This window comes from Fukomys damarensis, unplaced genomic scaffold (genome assembly GCF_012274545.1).
Source record: "Fukomys damarensis isolate Sample0158 unplaced genomic scaffold, DMR_v1.0_HiC HiC_scaffold_23, whole genome shotgun sequence".
In the NCBI taxonomy this organism is placed as follows: domain Eukaryota; kingdom Metazoa; phylum Chordata; class Mammalia; order Rodentia; family Bathyergidae; genus Fukomys; species Fukomys damarensis.
In genome coordinates, this window is record NW_022900935.1 from 38,123,927 (window position 1) to 38,135,190 (window position 11,264).

The 11,264-nt window shown below is 46.7% G+C and overlaps 1 protein-coding gene across 7 annotated transcripts in view; it reads right to left on the bottom strand.

Moving 5' to 3' along the window:
- Window positions 1-11,264, bottom strand: part of Vps13d (vacuolar protein sorting 13 homolog D) — a 235,713-nt gene that overhangs the window by 9,137 nt on the left and 215,312 nt on the right. For all 7 annotated transcript variants that reach the window (XM_010628171.3, XM_010628172.3, XM_010628169.3 and 4 more), the window contains one exon: window positions 3,117-3,248. In XM_010628171.3, coding sequence (XP_010626473.1) covers window positions 3,117-3,248 — 132 coding nt within the window. The remainder of the gene's footprint in view (window positions 1-3,116; window positions 3,249-11,264) is intronic.

Genomic DNA, 11,264 nt, shown 5'->3' on the forward strand with positions numbered 1-11,264 from the left:
AAAAAAAAAAAAAAAAAAAAACAATTCCGATTCTATGAAATTTCTCAGGAACAGGTGATGCAACATACCACCTACAGTGTGCTCAAAAGCAGGTGAGAAAGGAGACTTCCACTCTTCACTTTGTACTCTAGAACTGGCTACCCAGGCAAATGACTTTATTAAAAAGAGAAAGGCCTTATCTGGCTGGTGGACTTAAAGCCTATTTCTGTTTTCTCTTTATTCTCTTCTGTATTTAAAAAAATCTCAAAAATGCTACTTTCCACATAGCCGATGATACAATCCAAGCATCACATTCAGAAACCAGCAGAGAGAGCAGCCTAGGCCACAGGCTATCCACGAGCCTGGTCTGGAAAAGAAAGGAGCTGCCCTCATCCTCACATCCAAGTATGCACCCTGGTCTGTGATGAAACAGCAGACAAAATGTTAATCAAAATGAGGTTTGTGGTCATAAATCCGGTGCTAGTTAGGAAGAAAGAAATTTAATCATACAGGACAGACTTTTCTTTAACATGGGTTAAGATAAAGAACAATGGGAAACAATGGTACAACACACCAGAGTAACCAGGATTAATATGAAACTAAACCTTTTTTAGCTGGCCAGGTCTTGAATCATACGCGGTTACTATCTTTTTAATACTACTTAACTAGATGAAATGAACAAACTAAATGCAACTTGATCAGGGAGAATGGAGTTCAAGTCGCTGTGGCACTGGGATGTTGTGGGGTGTTCACTACATCAGGAAGTAATTACACAATATTTTCCAGAAGTGAAACAGTGAGTGTAACTGGAAAAAAATGTGGAAACATTTAGTTAGAACAGTAGAACACGGTATTAAAGACCCTTTTAAGGGGTTAACTCTGAAGGGAAATATGCAAATAATTAGATTTTAAAACATGTTTTTAGTTACAAATCTAGGATAAAAGTTAGAGGTATAATTCAGCGCCTGGGTGTTTTCTTGAAAACTTCTTTCTTGCAAAGCAATGAGTACAATGCTTGTATCACTGTGAAGAGCAGGCTGACAGCCAGGGACACTGCCCAGACACAAGCGCCAGAGTCCCTGGCTGTGTCTTCCTGCCTGCTGAGGGAGACCACGGTCACGCGCCTCTCAACATTCAGGCGGATTTAACCCACAACTTGGTTCAACACATGGTTTTCAGCTTTAAGGTCAAAATTCATTCATGCCACTAACTGTTCCTAGTTTATGTGAATTTGAAGAGTTTCATGAAATCTATTTCACTGATTTCATCTTGACCCCTGATTTCGCTCTTCCTGGGGGCAATGCCACATCGGTGGTTCGCCTCCATTTCTCCCATGTGTTTCTGGGCACATGCCATTCTACTGCAAACGAATACTACAAGGAGCAGAGAAGGTCTGAGTTGGACAGAAGTCAGCTGGGCAGGAAATTTTTAAAAGCAGAGTACAATAATTTATAATCTCAGTTAACATTTGATTTTTAAAAAAATCCCTAAGTGGTTGAAAAGTGGACACATGTTAATACAGACGCTAACCTGCAGCCATCTAGCTAAGTTTACTGAGGCCATTCCAGGCCAGGCCCGTTCTGCTGAGGACTGGACGGTGAGTGGAACAAAGATCCCAGCCCGCACAGGGGCCCAGTGAAGCCTAAGAAATGACTCTCTGGGACTCCCAACTCAGAGGCCCGAAGTTCCATCAACAAAGTGAGACATGCAGGGCAGAGGGGCATCAAAGCCCCACCTCAAGAAAGGCAGGAACATGAAGTGCCCCCTGGGGTGAAACTGCAGGGACTCTGGAAAGCAGAGGGATGACCAGCTTTGAGGCTAGAGAGAGCGGAAGCTCTTGGTGGCACACACGGAGTGGGGGCTGAACCATGCCCTACCTCCTATTTGTATGCACAAGTCCAAACTGCAAAGGACTATCTGGAGCTAAGGGAACAGAGCAAAGGAAGTCATGAGGTTGGGGCCCTGATCCGACAGGGTTAGTGTCCTTATTAAAGACACCAGAAAGCTTCCCCCACCTCCCCAGCCATGTGAGGACACTGAGAAGCAGGCCATCTGCAAGTCACAAAGACCCTCACCAGGACAGCACTGGCTCACACCTTGGTCTTGGACTTCCCAGCCTCCAGAACTGTGAGGACATAAATTTCCATGTCTACACTGCTCGGTCTACGAATGGGCTGAGAGAGGGAGATAAACCTATGGTATCAAGAGCTCTTCCAATACTGTTCTAGGGGTTTGAGTCATACAGGACATGTCTAGGAAGATGCCACCGGATACAGCAAGCAGTAAATGAGCTCTGGATTTTATTTTTTATATCTTCTTCCAAATACTGATACCAAAAAAAGCAAACAAGGGCTCCCTAACATAGACTCCACCCATGACACGGATGATGATCCTGGGAGCTAACCCCCACTTGGCATTCCAGCATTGAGAAAACACCCACAGTGCTCAGACCCCTCCCGGGCTTGCTTCATCTCAGAGGGGACAAACAGCATGACAAATTAAACTAGCATCTTGCTACTCACCAGACAAAACGCCTTTCTCTAAGCTGGTGGTTCTCATACCTAGTCAAGTTACAGTACATTTTACAGTCTAGGGTCTCTGCAGAACATCCTAAAGTAGTGACATATTTAAGTTGACCACATCAACCAGGAATAACTTCACTAACAGGAAATATGACAAGATGCTAGGTATAAGGCTCTATAAAGATTTACAAGACAACCCTAAGAAAATAGCATTTTTAAAACATTTGATTATTTTTTGTTTTGATTGCTAGCATTCTATAACAAACAATGGGCCATAAAAGTGTCAGAAAATTTTATGAGGAAAGATAAAAAGCTAAAATTAAGAGCACTTTATCTGTTATCTTCTTCTTCTTCTTGTGAGCTACTTAGAAAAAGCATAATTTTTGAGAAACAAAAGTAAGCCAGTAAGGTCTGGCTGTAGAATGGCTTGAGAAACACTCTTTCCAGTAAAAGCTGTTTTCAAGTAGTCACATGTAAACCTGGAATAACCCATGGGACCAGGAACCCCTCAAGAGTTCACAGGAGGATGCTCAGGTCACAGGGAAATCTCCCCACGCTAGAGCAGAAGGGCACCTCAGGGGCCCCGTGGGACAATTCCCCATGGCTCCCACTTACAGCTCGTCTTGGATGTTGTCTGTGAGTTTGAAAAGCTGCTCCTGTCCTTCTGCTTGGCTCTCAGAGTAGCGGGGAAGCAGCCCCTGGGGTCCCGTGCAGCAGCGTGGTTTCCGGACTCTCTGTGCTTGGGTCCTGGGGGGTAATTAATGGACAGGGAGTTAGAGAGGTGACGGGTTAAGATTTAGCAATTTCCTCACCTAGGATGAAAGCACTGCTTAATACAAGACACACTCTACACCAGATGAGCAGCACTCGTCAGCACACTACGGGATCGTGGTTACACTCCACAGTCAGCTTTTGTGAATTCAATGCTGCTTTAGCTACCTTAGCACCCGCTCGAGCTCTGTGATCCCTAGGTAAGTTCCCTAACCTTCCATTTCTCTTCTCTGTGAAATGGGACGATGGCACCTACTTCACAGGACTGCTGTGAAGATCAAACAGAATGAGGCCCACCAGTAGCAGCTCTTTCTATGGTCATCATTATAAAGGCTACCACTGGGTTGCACTCGTTTTTCTAGGAGTCTCTTTGGGCATGCCACGTGCAGACCTGCAACAGGTCAGGAAGAAGAGCAAGGAGCCTCGGTGAGAACCCACCATGCCTCCAGGCTTCTCCTGAGCTGTGCTCAGTTGCCAGGGTAGAGGGTGAGGGAGGTGGCGAGCGCGTGAGGAGAGGAGAGGCTCCATGGACCAGTCCCAGGCCATGGCTGGGACTCCGCCTGGCTTTCAGTCATGCCGCTCAGCTGCTGGTTACCCAAAGGAATCTGCTTTGCTTTGGCTTTCAGGGTCGGCTGTTGTTGTCTTTTTCCACAAACCATAGACAGGGTAATTGATAAATACTTTTTGGTGTTTTCCTAGAAACAGGAGTCCATATTTGTCTTGGAAAGGCTGTGCATATTTCAGATGACTGATAAGAGTGTACTGGGTCCGTCCTCGGCCTTGTACTTGGTGTACTTTTTATTATTTGTTCCTGGAACCCACTGAAGCAAAACATCCCTCTCTAGACATACCTCAAGGAGAGCAGGCTTCCACACTGAATCAGCACTTCAGAATCACACACTAGAGGTCATGTGGAGACTGGCAAGGGGCAGAGAGTGCCTGGTGGGGGGAAAACTGGGGTAGCAGCATGGGCAGGAACAGTCAGAACTGGGCACAGGCCACGCGACCGGCCAGCTGCAGGGCTAGGATCACGCCCAGGTCAGCCCGAAGCTCACCAGGCTGTGAGGTCCAAGGATAGACCCATATCCAGCTGATGCTCAGTAGGTGTCACAAAGCTAGCAACCCACTGATAATTTTCTAAAAGCTCTTTGGGGAGAAGTGTCAGTGATTGGCACTAATGAAATGGGGGAAAAAACCCTACAATTCTGTTCATATCAGATTCACATACTTCCACTGTCCCTAATTTGAATTCTTCCAAGAGTTATGCTTACTGTTGGCTAGTTTAGTTCCCCAGGACTGATGGCGAGTAGGGAGGCTGGTAAGAAGCCACTGGTACCCCACTGGTGGGAGGTCTGACAGCCAGTATCCTAGGGGGCTGGTTCATGGAGCCCTGCAAGGAAGGGAAGTGAGGAGAGGGGTTGGGTGCACTTTCCCGGGCAGCCCAACGAAAAACTCGCTGTCGTCCTAAACACTGCCGGCCAGGCTGAGAAAGGCTAGATTTGGACTCCTCTCAGCACCTCTCTAATCTACCAGGACCCCCACAGGCTCACCCTCCATACGTACATGACATTCAATTATTCCTCCCTCTCTGCCAGACCTAACACGTAACTCTGGGCTTGCACCGCATCATTACAATGGCCCCATACTCACTGTACTTCTAAACTTGTCCACCGCCATGGGAACATTTTCGAAGTTTTAGACCAAGTCGGCCACCTGCTCAAAGCGCATCTGTTTCGTGTGTCACCTGGATAATAATGTTCCTGCTGCCTGGCTCCCCTTGTCCCTGTCTCATTCGCTGCTGTCCTGGGACCCAGCACAGTGACCAGCTGGCGGCAGAGGGACACAGGGGTCAGGTGAATAAACGAGTGAACGAATGCATTGTGAGTGGAGGACGGTTTAGAGCCATTCACTGAGCTACAAAGAGAAGGTGATTCTCAAACTGGGTGAGTTTGGGAACTAGAGCTCTTGAACTTGGAAAGTTAATGATGTTCACGCAAAATGCAAACAGCTAGAGTTCCACCTTCCTAACAGAAAGGCCGAGGGTGTCTCTGTCCACCGACCTAAGCGAAGGAAGGGCATGAGGACACTGTTACAAACAAGCAACACCTCTGCGCGCGGGCGTCTTTTCTACACCGGAACACATCTTTTCAGTAGTACTCAGAGTTGGGGAAAATCATGCTCCCACGTGGGGAAAGTGACTGACAGCCGAAACCCCTCTGATGGGGTCCAAGGAAGCCAGAGAGGCCAAGGAAAGGTGGCCTGCCTCTGCAGCTGAGTGCCCAGAGTGGAATCTCCTAACAACAATGGAGGAGCTGAGATGTGAGTAGGGGCTGTCCAGTGCGAACAGTTCTTCTGGACTGAGGGACTGAGCAGCCTCCCTCAGAGGCCTCCTTAGATGTTATCTGCACGCCCAATACATTATCCTCCGCCCTGCAAACTACAAACCCAGGGAAACATCAGAAAACACAAAGCAGAGTAGCTCCCGTGGGTGTACACTCACCCTCTGCAATGTTCTCCTTATCTGTGTTTGCACAGGCTGCAAACTGCCTTCAGTTTCCAAGGTTCTCGCCTTGACCAGCCAAACACGAGTGCCAAGGGCCGGGTTGGATACGGTGCTCACGGCCACTGGGCAGAGGAGCTCGAGGTGGCACACAGGCCTCATTTTTCATGTCAACACAGGAGAAGTGGGAGCTGAGCTCGGCCACAGAACAAAACGTAGTTTTCTGTTTTAGCCTTATGTGTACAGCCCAAGAGAGTTTTTCACTCAATGTGGCCCAGGCAAGCCAGGCACATCCAAGCCATGGGCGGGGCTTGGCTTCAGGTTTCCAACAGCGTCGTGAGTTTCATCACACGCTGTGACTAACTTAGTATGTCCACTTGCCAATGACTGACTGTTCTAATGTCACTTTCACACATGTCCCAGTTAGCCTCTGAGCACCTGGAGGATGTGATTCCTTTTATTAAACTAGGCTTTAGGACTGAAGTCATTATTATTCTCATCTCAGGGCCCACTCTCACCACTGGCCTTTATTTATTTGAAGTAATAGAGCACACTTCTGAGAAACTACCATCCCCAGCACACCAGCTCCCTCGCTGACCACAGCTGGCTTGGTCTGTGTGGTTTTCTGTACCCAGACCCCTGACTAAGAAAGACTTTGTGATATTTGTTCTGTGCTTTTCTGTCTCACATAGTCTTGTCACATTTCAAAGCATGCTTTGGCACATTCGTGGTATAGACTTTCTTTTTTACTTGTTTGGGTTTTTTGCAAAAGGATGTCACGGTCACACTGCTAAGATGCAGCCATTTGTGGGTCCACGGTTATGACTCATTTGCTGGGCCTGCTGCATTAGTAATCCATGTGTGAACGTGCCATGATTGGTCCCCCTTCCCGATGACGGCACATGGGTTTTTTCCAGGTTTTGCTAACACACATGATGCTGCTATGAACATCCCCATGCAAGTCCACCGATGAGTCCTGGGTGTGTATCTAGCAGGCAGATGCTCAGTTCAGGGTATAAAAGTTCCCCTAATGATATAATTCAAACTATTTATTAAAGTGGCCAAACCACTTTTACCTTCCTACTGACAATGCATTTAAAAACTCTGAGCCATCCACACCCTTTCCGACACTCGGTACCATCTAGGATGCATCTCCGATACAGTCAGTGGCCACACGTGGCTGCTCAGCAACTGACATGTGGCCAGTGTAACTAAAGAAGCTAATTTCAAACTTAACTTACATGTAAGCTGTATCTTGTCCAACACTGGTCTAGATTTTGTTTCTATTCTTAAAACTTTGCTGCTGGAATGGTATCACATGGCATCGTACTGTTTTCCTGTCTCATCTTCTTTCAACCTACAGGATAATGCTGTCCAATAAAAACAGCAGAGCAGCTGTGAATCCTGCTGTTGGCACTGGAGCATACGGATCGACACCTGAACCACCTGGCTCCCTGCTCTGCCCTGGTCCCGGCCTCCTTGGTGGCCCTGCTTCATAGGCCACCTTCACTGTCAGGATGTGCTGCCCCTTGGGCCGGGTCCTGGTCCTACAATCCCGGGGATGACGGATTGTTAAACAAGAGGTGGTGAGACGCACTCACTTACCTCTCACTAGTTGACAGCATCTCTTACTAACACTCGACATAAAAGAGAGTTTAAACATGAGTCTGCTCGGTGCACACACAGCAACTCCGCCGCCACAAGCCTTTGTTTAGCCAAAGGTCTGTGGTGTATTTAATTGCTGCCAGCTGGGTGCTGTCGGCCATTTTAAGCCCTCAGCTGCTGTGGTTTATAAATTTCACAGCGTATAGAGAGAAGCAGTCCTTCCAGTCAACCAGCTAATCCAAAATGTCAGCACCAAACAAACTTGAGTTTTGAACTCCATGAAAACGTCAGGGGGGCGGCGATATGGCATGGAGGACGCATCCCCTGGGGAAGGGGCTGCTGATACAGTGGCTGATGCGCTGCAGATACTGGCCAGGGAGATACCCGTGCACAATCACCTGCATCTGGCCAGCGCTATCTACAGACACCGGAGGTCCCTGACCAAGGATCAGAGCAATGAAACAATCCAGGTCACTTTCTTCAAGCCACGACAAATCCAAACAAGGTGACACAAGGAGACAGAACCAGTCCCACTTGGTTGATCTTGCCTTTCAGCCAGGGGACAAAACTGTTGGTCGACCATGATTTGTTCTTAGCTTTTATGGCGAGTAATGGTGTCTTGGTTCTAACAGTTGAAGACAGATGCTGTGCCCACAGCCACACTCTCTAGTACAACTTAAGCTAAGCTATTAGTTGGCTGGAGTCTAACATGGCCAATGTCTATGAACCAGTGATGTCCACGAACAAATCAGTAACGAGTAGGAGGGAGTTTGTGTCAAACCTGTGGCTTCCTAGTACAGTAAGATGTTTATTCAACTGATGGCTACCATCTTCCTTAGGGGCTGCATGCACGGCCTCAACCAAGTGATATAGTGTGCTTGTGTTACTTTATGTATGTGTGCAATTTTTGTTTTAATTAAACATCTTACTGATATATGCTGAACTCTACTGCAACAGAAATAATTAGACCGAGGATAAAAAGGTCATCCAAGACCACATTTTCAAACACTGATAGAGCTGCAAGATACTGAGAGGCTCAGTTAAACAGCAGTCATCTCTCTACAAGGAACCACACCATCCATATAACCTGCACTCTGCACCGCAGGATGTGACTTGGTTAAAATGCCCTTTGATATCCACTGCAAGTAGGGTCTGGAAGTCCTAGAAGCCCGTCGTGGTGTAAGGTGCATCCTCTTCTCTGCTAGGTGCACACTCTTCCAAAGACTGTGGAAAAGCGTTTCTTCTCTACAGACTTCACTGCTTTGGGTGCAAACTGTGCTCAAAGGAGACTCTAACAGAGGGAGAAAATTCAAGTCTGGCTCAGTTTCCACAAGAAATCCCTCCCCACAGCTCTAAGACAGAGATCCACCTTGTAGAACCTACTCACAGGCAGTATGCAATCCATACATTTAAGAATAACTACTGAGCTCTGACTGGGTTACATCATGAGCCAAGAAAATTGAACCAAGTATGTGCTAGGATGATTTGGATTTCGGACACAGGAAAAAAATAGGTCAGGCAGAAAGAAAGTCTGTGTCAGCAGAGACCGGCTGAATGTACTGAGAATCCCAACTAAGGTAGCCAGAAAAACGAGCCTTCTCAGAGTCCTGAGAATGGCTGTGCCTGCCTCAGTGGCCCCAGCTTGGTGGACGGCCCTTTCCTGAGCTGCCACGTGCACAGGCAGTGCTGGGCCTGGAGGACAGGGACTTCGAGGGAGACAAAGAGAAGCAAGGGTACACAGAGACAGGCAGTGTCACACAATGGCTGAGCGGAGTTTCCATCGCTCACAAATGGTATTTCCTCAGGTATGAAGTGTGATTATTGATAGGAGCAAGTAAGTCAGCATGTGTCCAGTGCCAGGAACACAACAGGCACAAGATGTACTATATCACGGGCACATCTGTAAGGGGCACCCAGGGTGCATGAGGGGCTGGAGCCCGAGAGGAGCCCAGTGTGCTCACTTCACCTTCCTACAGGGGGCCCAAGGCTTCTAACTGAGGGACTTTCCTCTCCCATTTGCTTTCCTGTTAACATTCCAATTACCTCTCCCCAGAGTTCTGAAGTCACAAGTGTGACAACAATAAAACCCCGCCCCGGCACTGTTGCCTCTGGGGAGGGATGCTGATGCAAGAAATCATTCACAATTACACATATTGTTCAGTTTTCAGTGATTTGACATCCAGCAGCAGCAGGAACTGACATTTCCTGGGCTGAGCCTGCTCCCTTCAGTGGGATTCACACCTGACTTGTTTATGGGGGTCAAGCCTTCCCGTAATCTCACACCTTTGGGGAACCCCATGACACTGGAACTGTGACAGCTGGTAGGACTAATGCCAACAGATATGCCTACTGGGACTTACGACAAAATACGCCAGACGTTCTTCTTAGTCAACTGCCTCACGGGTAACTACCTGTTAACTCGCCTGGGTGAGGAGGGCAAGGCAGGCTCGCAGTACACCAACTTCCAGGAGTGGATAACAGCACGGTGAGAGCACTGCCTACAGCCCTGAGTCTCTAAAACGATACCACATTTGCGTGCATTCTGGGGTTGCTTTGCTTTTAAAAATGACAAACTTTACACAGTGATTTGCAACATTTAACATCTGTGTAAGAATGAGGAAGTTTACAAACGTGCGCTTTACCTGCATCCTAACTATAACCTTCTTAATCAGAGTGTGTACAGCAACCTTTCGTGACACAGTCACATTCCTCACATGTCTGCTAATGCTCATCCCAAATATGACTTTCATACAGGCAAAATTAAAATTTCTGATAAATCTGGCTTTGTGTCCACTAGGTACAAATGCTAATAATACACTCATTAAACTAAATAAAGTAATTGCTGGCAAATGATTACATAATGTCTTTCCTACCATTCCCGCGCCCCCCACTACTGGGGATTGAACTCAGGACCTTGCGCTTAACCAGGTAGGCACAGTGTCACTGAGCCTCCTCGTCCCTGGCCTTTTCTTTACATTTTTATATGATCTGCCTTCTCCCAAAAGTTGATCTCTTTTAAGAGAAGAGATGAAATTTAGGAGAAAGATGGGGTTTTGGTAAAAGGACACACAGAGTGAAATCCCAGACCCGTGATTTATTTGCTGAGGGACCTTGAAGAGGTTACTAGGTTGTTCCCAGCCTCAGTTTCCTTACCAATCAATGAGAGATTAATAAATCCTAGCAGATAATGTTGAGACAAAATGTGGGAAATACACACCACATACAAAAGGATTCATAGAAGTTAACTATTTCCCTCCTTTCTACTCTTTCTAAAATTATTGGGTGTTAAATCAATTTACCCAAATCTAAGAGAGTCATCTGACCAAGCACTATGGGAGACATAGTTTCCTGAACATGTCATGATGATTCCTAAGGATACCTAGGAGGCTGAGGCAGGAGGGTCACTTGAGCACAGTAATCCAGGACCAGCCTGGACAACATAGTCTCAAAAAAAGAATGACTCTTAAGGAGGACACCAAATGCTATACAGGGAGCATTTTCCGGGAAGCCAGCACTCCACATTTATTCACTTGTCCTGCCCCATGCAGATCTTACCACCTTAAAGAACTTTTTAAAAAAATTCTTAAATTATTTTGCTGGCACACTGTAGGTATACAATGTAGTTACACGCATCACTGGCAACTTGTACCTTTACATGATGTATCTTGGTTCTTATTTTTTCCCCATTCCCCTCTCAAAAAACTTTTGAAAGAACCACAGTTGATACCTAGCAACTGAACAAATTATATCAAATATCAAATTCTTAGAGGCACGTGGTGGAACTACTGAGCTAAATCCCTGGCCCTCCAATTCTTAGAATTGGAAACAAAGAAGTTTTAGAATATTGCCGTTAATACAACTCACCACAGTAGTGGTTAAAAAAAAAA